Source organism: Clupea harengus, chromosome 20 (assembly GCF_900700415.2).
Source record: "Clupea harengus chromosome 20, Ch_v2.0.2, whole genome shotgun sequence".
NCBI classification, from domain to species: domain Eukaryota; kingdom Metazoa; phylum Chordata; class Actinopteri; order Clupeiformes; family Clupeidae; genus Clupea; species Clupea harengus.
Window position 1 is genome coordinate 3,983,908 of NC_045171.1, and position 8,482 is coordinate 3,992,389.

At 38.6% G+C, this 8,482-nt stretch overlaps 1 protein-coding gene across 2 annotated transcripts; it reads right to left on the reverse strand.

Moving 5' to 3' along the window:
- Positions 1 to 922: 922 nt before the first annotated feature.
- LOC105911893 (sorting nexin-12) lies at positions 923 to 7,710 on the reverse strand. 2 transcript variants are annotated; one of them, XM_012840787.3, is made up of 6 exons: positions 7,422 to 7,707; positions 3,484 to 3,579; positions 3,055 to 3,179; positions 2,816 to 2,906; positions 2,387 to 2,397; positions 923 to 1,459 (listed from the first exon to the last, which is right to left on the reverse strand). In XM_012840787.3, the coding sequence occupies exons 1-5, from the start codon at positions 7,584 to 7,586 to the stop codon at positions 2,392 to 2,394; spliced, it is 483 nt and encodes a 160-aa protein (XP_012696241.1). In that variant the 5' UTR covers positions 7,587 to 7,707; the 3' UTR covers positions 923 to 1,459; positions 2,387 to 2,391. The 2 variants fall into 2 exon arrangements, with proteins under 2 accessions (XP_012696241.1, XP_012696233.1); XM_012840779.3 differs by lacking the exons at positions 923 to 1,459; positions 2,387 to 2,397 and having other exon boundaries at positions 2,404 to 2,906; positions 7,422 to 7,710.
- Positions 7,711 to 8,482: the final 772 nt, after the last annotated feature.

Consider the following 8,482-nt stretch of genomic DNA (forward strand, 5'->3'; position numbering starts at 1 on the left):
AACAAAGGGAAACCACTGAATTAGAAAGTGTGTCAAACATTTTTTATGTTTGTATGTATGTATAGCTACAGAATGTAAACAAATGACTATTGACATATTAATATATCTAAGTATATATTAATATAGTAATATATTTTAGTACATTTAGTTTATTATAATCCCATCCACTTTTTGGCTGATTCAGTTAATTGCTATTCAGTCTTCTAGCTTCCTGTTCACACTCATATTTATGATGAATAACTACTTTATTACTGACTAATCCAACAGAAATAAGGCCAGCTCAGCATCTGACTTGCAACATTTTGTATCTTTTAGCTCTTGCCAACGAGTAAAAGACAGTTTGAGACAGACTCGGTCTCTTGCTTGGTTACTCTCTTTTTCTCTTCCTTGCTTCCTCCGACATCTTCCTTGGTTTCTTCGTCGTCTCTACAATGATGTCTATACAGAGAATACTGCGCTAGCTTCCTCTTATAGCAAGAAGATAGGTCTAGTTGTTGTTGCGTGAGGTGGTGCCATAAAGCATTACGTAGTTCTCGCAAGAGGTCTCATGTCCTGTCTCCCAAAGTTACGTAGTACAATACCAGGCGTGCTGTGGCGGTGGCACAGACGCCATTGTCAGTATTACAAGTCAGTGTACCACCAAAATAATTTTGAATCTGTTATTTTAAGGTTAAATTGTTACAAACTGTTGCTTTAAACTGTCCTTATCTACCCCTTTCACACTGTTGTCAGTAAAGAACCATTTCAGTCTGTGATAGAAGGCAGTAGTTGCTGTCCAAGTAAACCAAGTTTTAATCATTCTGGTGTAATCCAGAATTGTCACCCATTGACAAATTTAAAGCTTCCATTTTGTGTACGACAAAGTACTACATTTATACATATGAAATGATAGAAATCAAGACAACTCGCTATACTGCTAGACTTTGGATTAAAAAACTTTAATGGTGAATAACTCTGTGTTTTCCGACACAAAATATTTTTCAAACTAAATGAGGGGGGTAAAAGTACAAAAAGAAGATTGCAGTTTAGATAACGTCCTTGTCACGGCCAAGTTTGAATCAGATACACATACATTGTAATTGAGGTAGCATTAACAATCTGTCTAGAAATTTGTCCAAGCAATAATACAAATGGAATACTTTTGTTATGATGCCATTATTTTCATAGGTTATATGTATGCATTTCCCGATCAAGAGACAAATAAAATGTACTGCACATTGGATCATATGTGCAACATGCGCAATTAATTCTTTGGAGACATGACTTTAATAAATTAATGACTTAAGCAGTGTCCTCTCACTTACAAATATGTACATATTTACAGATGAAGAAAGGGGTCGGGTGCTGTGGTGTCATGGCGTGGAACGCTGCTGAAACACAGCTTTGTGCATCACTGTGATAAGACTCAAGGCGGGAGGATGTTTCTTCATGTCCCCACATCAATAAAGATGATTAAAAACTAAAGAAAGGGTACATGGTTTATCATTTTTAGTTATAGGTTTTTACCAACTGTAACAAGGGTACTCATTTATCCATTTTGTAGTCATCCATTTAAATTTCATTGTAGTTCACAAGAAAATGCCTTGGTGTCTACTTCTAGAGCTGCAATGACTGATGTGAGCTTAATTTTAAACTTTAAAAGTTTGAAATTCAAGTGTACACTGATTTTACAGCAACTAAGAGAAAACACATTCCATTCTTTGAATGCAAAGTCATAAAAGTAAATATTTCAGTCAACACCCATATCCTTAATTTAATTTTTGCACCAAAGAAATGGTTGTAAATATTTTGTTGTGTAAGAAAGGCGTCCTAATATCTAAAACACAAATGAATACATATGATTATACATTCATATATTCTACATGTAAATTGTTGATGAAAGATGTTTACATTAGTTCATAGTACAAATCTCATAAGGGGGTTATTCTGCAGGACAAACAATAAACTGTTATGGATGGAAGATGGAAGGATTATGCACCAATTAAAAGATAAAAGAGATAAGTATAATGGTAGTGGTTGATTTAAACAGGGTCATACTTAAATCACAAAAGAAGAACATTAACCCTGACAGATCTTTCTAAAAGCCAACAGAGCCAGTTGGAGGCTGCCCAGCCACCACAGACAGCCAAGTCATGTGACAAGACATACTAATGCGTCATAGCAACAGTTGCTCTCCCAGAGCATTCTTTAACCAGAGAGGAAAGACTAACTGAGATGCTGAAAGAATCACAGAGGAGATGCAGAGCAAAGAGTGATTAGCAAATGTTCATGGAGTGTTTGATAAATTCTTCACCACAATTAATGAATTTCAAGAATGATCCATGCAAAGGCCTAAGCGATATGACCAAAGTGCTATTAATCAAGTGAAAGACGTAAAGACACTTACTTTATTCACACCTATAAGGGGGAAAAGATAAACAATTTGTGACACAAAATTGATGTAACATTTTTTATAAACTAAAATAGAACAATCTACAATTTATACATTTTAAGAGGAGACCCCTACCAAACATTCAAAAGCACATTTAAACATAATATACTTTTCCTTTACATTTTATTTCACAGAATAGCTCTCACAGACATCCCCCCACACAAACACACACACACACACAAACACACACATCCACCAAGGAGAGCGATTATGCAGACATCCACAATAATGCTTTGGCTAAGTGAACAAAACAGACTCGATACCTTCAGGCTGAGGTCATACATATAATATGTATATTATTCATGGTGTGTAAAAATAAATGTTACTCTAATCTTAGGACACAATAGCAATTTGCCCACAGCACACCCAACCCTACTGGCGTACTTTTCCAGGAACGTAGTTCCGGTCGATACTCTCGTCTTGCAGGAACATATGAAGACAGCGTTCATTCTGGGCTAAGGGGTGGCCAGCAATTCTATGAGAGGAGTCACAAACAAACAAACAAACAAACAAACAAACAAACAAACAAAACATATCATAACCATCATGCTGTGCCAACAATTGTAATAAAATATTCTCCTTATTTTAGCCATGCACAGGTTCACAATTGTATTACATCGTACCTATTAATGAACTGCTCCAAGCCAACTCTCCGCTCCTCAATGAAGGACTCGTCAAAGATGCCTTCATCTCCCCGGAAGGGCAGCTGCCGTTTAAGGGCTTTGCCAGGTAGAGGGGGCACTACAATCTTAAAAGGAAATATTCTCTTAGCCTCATCCGGAGAACAGTAGCAGCAGCTTATTTCAGGTTGCAGTATCTCTGACTGGACTGAACAATCTCCACACAGTTTTAGTATATCCTGACAGTTCTGAAACAACATATCTAATTACATTTCAATAATATGTCAAGACAACCTGGAGCACCATACACCTTTAACCTCATTCCTAAACTTGACAGAAGTCATTTTCAATGTCTTTCAAAAGTAAACAAAAGTGCAATAATAACGGACTGAATGAAAGCAGCTCAAAACAGATATTATATGAACTTCTTACCTTGCTATCTCTCTCAAGCTCATTCTTCAACCACTCAAAGTCACTGTATCGCCTCCGGACAGTATTATCCTTCATTTTGAAGATTGGCAGGTTAGTCTGCAAAAAGAATTGCTCTATAATATCAAAACTTCCTTTTCAGCCATTGCTTCCCACCCATGTGTTGATTTCTTTCATGGGCTAATAAAAACACTGCAAAATAACCCACTGGTTTCATCCAAGATTTTAAAGCAAGGCTGAAATAACAATGGTTACTGAACATTTCCCTCGGGATTTATAAAGTATCCATCTATCATGTAACCCCAGCTCTATGAATACAAATGGAGGCCTGTAACTGCATATTGGCTAATCTCGCCCGGAAAACTTTCATGCACAATGTCCAGCCCCACAGTATATAAGGAAGGCTCACCGATAGATCAGCTCATAGAATCATGATTCAAGAATCATGATTCAAGAATCATGCTGCCAAAGTGCTGCCACATTCGGCTGGGTTTGATGTTTAAGGGCCCCATTCATATTTGTATAACTGGAGTTACTTGCCCAGCAACTATCGTTCTACATCATACAAGCTGCACCCTTTACCTCTGTAAATAAGCTGCACCCTTTAACTCTGCTTTGGCATAAACACGGAGTCAGATGAGTCTACTCCCAGCCAAAACAGTGTAAGCCATGAATGAGGCTGGACCACCTAACAATTTGCATAGTTGTCCACCCAGGCAACTCCTGCTGCAGAGCTGGAGGTGCACATGCCTCTCAAATAATATCTTCTGAACAGGTCTGGGGAGAACCACAAAGTAGTCATACATATCCTCCACTGAAAATGCCCTGAGGAGCTACTATACACCTGGTAGAGTGAGCTTTCAGACCTGGAGGGACTTGCAGTCAGGCAGGTGTGTATTAGAGGTGTGACTCTGCACTGGCCTCATTTGATTACAATTACAAAGTAAATAAAGGCATATCTGTGGTAAATACAAGTAAAACCTATTGAAAGAAATTTGGATTGTATGTGGCTAACCTGACACCCCAGGAAGTGGTAGAAAGTAGGCTATGACAAACCATTAGCGGTGTGGTTAGCAGTGTTCAGCAGTGTTCAGCAGTTACTAGCAGTGTTAGCTAGTATAATCACTTTGAAAGATGTGTTCAACAAACATCTTAACCACAGTTTCCAGTGTTTTTTAATGAAAGATTTTAATCAATAGTCCCCTCTCAAACACACACACTTATAGCTGCCAGCAGAGGGAGAAAAACACTGCACTTCTTTTGAGTTTGAGTTTTGGAATGTTCTCCTGTCTGGAGATGGTTGAGGTTTCCACTGGACAAGTTTTCTTATAGCCAAAGACATTCCAAAATTCCTTATACAAAATATATCTCACAATTCCTTTGAGAAGTGCACAGGCAGAACGTTTCTTAAGTCACCTTAAACTATTAAAAAAGTTTGCAGTTTGTTAATACCATGTATCTGTACAATTAACATGTTGAAAATTAAATCAGTTTTGTGTCTATCTTATTTGCGCTTGGCTTTATGGCTACAGCCTGTGCGTGCGTTAGCAAATGTCTTAATTATGTTTGCAGAATATAAAGAAAATACACATGCACTTACAGATGGACATAAACTAAGAAACTCACCAAACAAAACTAAACACGACCTAATAAGGACAGCTGCAGCCTGGAAACTGCCTATTTCAGCGTACAAACAGGTTTTGTTTGGTAGACTATCAGGGACAGGAAGGTAACCTCGTAAATAGAACCTCCACTGTTCCACTGAGGGATAATTTGCACCAATCGGCCCCTGAGTGCAACATCCATATCATGAATCCCACATGACCTTCCTACCTGTCCAACATAGGTCTCTAAAGATGTAAAACAAAAACAATAGATGTAAAACAAATGTCATTGGCTCCCGCAACAAATGACCAGTTCCAATGCAGTTTTGGTGGAAAGATTGGAGATTGCGCCCCTCAAAGTCTACCTGAATCATTTTCAAATGTTTATTAGTTTTTTTCCACAAATAAGGCCTGATTTTAAAACAATGCTACCGTATCTTGCAGCTTTACAGAAAACAGCTAGAAGCCCTTTGTCTAGTGACGAGAGTAAAACAGATGAGAAAGGTGGTCATCATGAAGCCAAGCTGATGGAGGCCTACAAATCCACAAGTGGGGGATGTCAGCTAGCAGCACAGAAAGTACCATACCCAAAAAGAACTGTATGGATGATCTGAAGTTGTTCTACACCCTAACAAATGATGTGAACTTTTACACAGCACCTTTATAAAAAGGACTATGAGAAGTGATGTCACTGGAAAATAAAAAGTAATGAGAATATGTACAAAGTTGTATTTGTAAACATGTAACATGTATACTAATTGTTAGTTCTTTAAATAAATCTAGGTGAAATATCGTTAATGTTTTTGTCTCTGGGTTTAAGGGGACGATTCTGCCTCATGCAGGTACACAATGGCACGTCACTCCAGCTGTACCTCATAGGTACCAGTTTTGCACCTTTCCAATGGGTACATTTTTGCACCAGAACATAAAGGTACTTTTTTGTCACAAGGGGTGCAGAAATATTCTTTTAGAAGTACATACAAGACGGTAGAAAAATGTTACTATGATAAAGGCACAGTGCTCGTACCCTAAGATAAGGTACAGCTGGAGCAACAAAGCACCTTTTTTAGGTCCATTCCTGTACTTTGATTCCTTAGTGGGCAGTCTGGGCACTAACAAAATTGTTGTTCATGCAAAAGCAGATTAAGTCAAGCATACAAACAGTGCGACAGGCCTGACATATATTGGACTTGTCTATTCTCAAAACATTTGAACCAACAGCAATGATTAATATTGACAGATAAATACATATTTTACTAACGCATTTAAATGAACAAGGACCTATTATGCTTTTCTGTTTTACAAAGCCTAAAGTACACGCCAGAGGGAGTAACTCCCTCCCACAGAAACTCTTTTCTCAACCTGAAAGGCCTCCTTGGAAGATGAGGCAATCTCGTAACACAATCCTTACTGCCAGTCTACCTAACTAATCAGAACACACCGGCCTCATCAAAAACTGGGGCTTAAAGACACGGGAGCTCTAACAGCTTTTCAGACAGAGAGTGAAGGTGTACAATATGAGGGGAAAAAGGAACATTGAAGAATGTAAATCTATTCCAGTAGACCCCCCAAAATAAAATTCTGAACATTGAAAATGAGCAAAATAGGTTCTCTTTAAGGGGAGGCTGTGCTTCACATGCAGGCTAAAAGCAAATGCCATGCTATCTAAATGATATTCTGACATTCTTAAGGGTCACATTTGCTGTTTTAGTCGCTTATGCATCAAAATGTAGACCGTTATCCAGCTCTTACATTAGCAACGTAGCTGAAGTTACTTGGAAGCAGAGATCTTTCTAGACTCTCGTTTGTAATAATAGTAAGACTAAACCTGGTCACGTTCAACGTCACTTCATCAATCAGAAATCCTATCAAGTAACTGACACATCCATGCTTGATGACCCTAACGTTACACAGTTCACAACATATGACAGGTAGCTACAATGGCCTGCGTAAATATTACGATAACCGATGTTTGATTTAAATATGATAGCTGTTTTATTCCGTACCTGTTAATGTAGATTCATTTAGAACTCAGCTATAGAGAACATCGACAACACCAGTAGCTAGATACTTCTGTTGGCAGCCAATGCTTATTAGCTAATCAACGTTAGCTATTCAACTGGTTTATGCAGGCAAGCCTAATCAAGTGTGGCCTCTACTCAAAACTACGCAACACAGTTATTCACATGTCCTCTGATTTTGTTGTCATAAAGGAAACGTATATGTTACAAGCTAAGCGAGGATTGCTAGCCGTATATGCTAGCCAGTGTTTACTAATCAAGTCCAGGGCAGGGCAGGCCAACCCAAAATCATCGACCTCGATTTTTTGTTACTCACCCGCATTCGTACTTCATAAGTGGTGAAGCGGTTCCGGCCTACTCCAACAGTCTGCGGGTCATAAACATCAATTTCGAGGAAGTTGCTAGGGGGTCCATATGCGTCGGTAAGATCTTGAGGTTTGCTATTTAAACGGCGCGTGTCAGCAACAGTGGGTTCAGACATTTTCGAAATGCCTAAGATCCACAGGAGCAGGCAAAAAGATATGCTCTGAAATTCCCCCCTGCGTCCAATGGAACTCGAGCTACAGCGCCCCCTGACAGAGACAGAGAGATTTTTGAACCAGTTGCTTTCCTAATCCTCAAAGTTCCTGTTGCTCAATATGCTGTTTTTTAACTAAGAAATAAGTGAAATGACACGAAAGACTAAAGATAGTACTCCTAACAGTAAACTTTACGTGACACCAGGCAATTTTTTAAGGACAGGCCCATTTACATCGTACCATTACACCATAAATAATGTGTCTACATACAAGCATGAACGACATTTTACATTAGGCATAACCTTGATAAAACTCAAGAACTGCCTTTTGCAGAGATGGGATCGCACTTAAGTCGCACACACAGTGACTGAGCAAACGCCGTAATTCACTCAAATTGCTTATAGTTTATGCCTCAGAAGTAAATGATTCCCATAATGAATATGTCAGTGCCACCAAAATGCAAGTCCTTTGGCATGTTTTGTAACCACGACAGACTAAATACATGTAACTTTTTTCCACTCCGGCTTGGTGGCCTATGAGGTTTTACACTCATGGTTTCCCTTTCAACAAATTGTATCAATCTTCATCAATCTAGATAATTAGTTTAACCCATTTGCATGTCATGACTTACACAATGAATAGATGGGAGGTAAGACAACCAGCAGACAATTGTGCATAGCCTCTTGCATGAATGTGCAAAAGCATCTCCAAAATGTTCAAAAGAATGAGTGATGGCTATTATGATGTGCACACGTGATTACATGATGTGGAGGTTGAACACTTTTGAGAAATTGTATTCTTATCTGGGGCAACCGAAGCGACTGAGAAAAACCACATATCTCAACACTTGGTCAATATT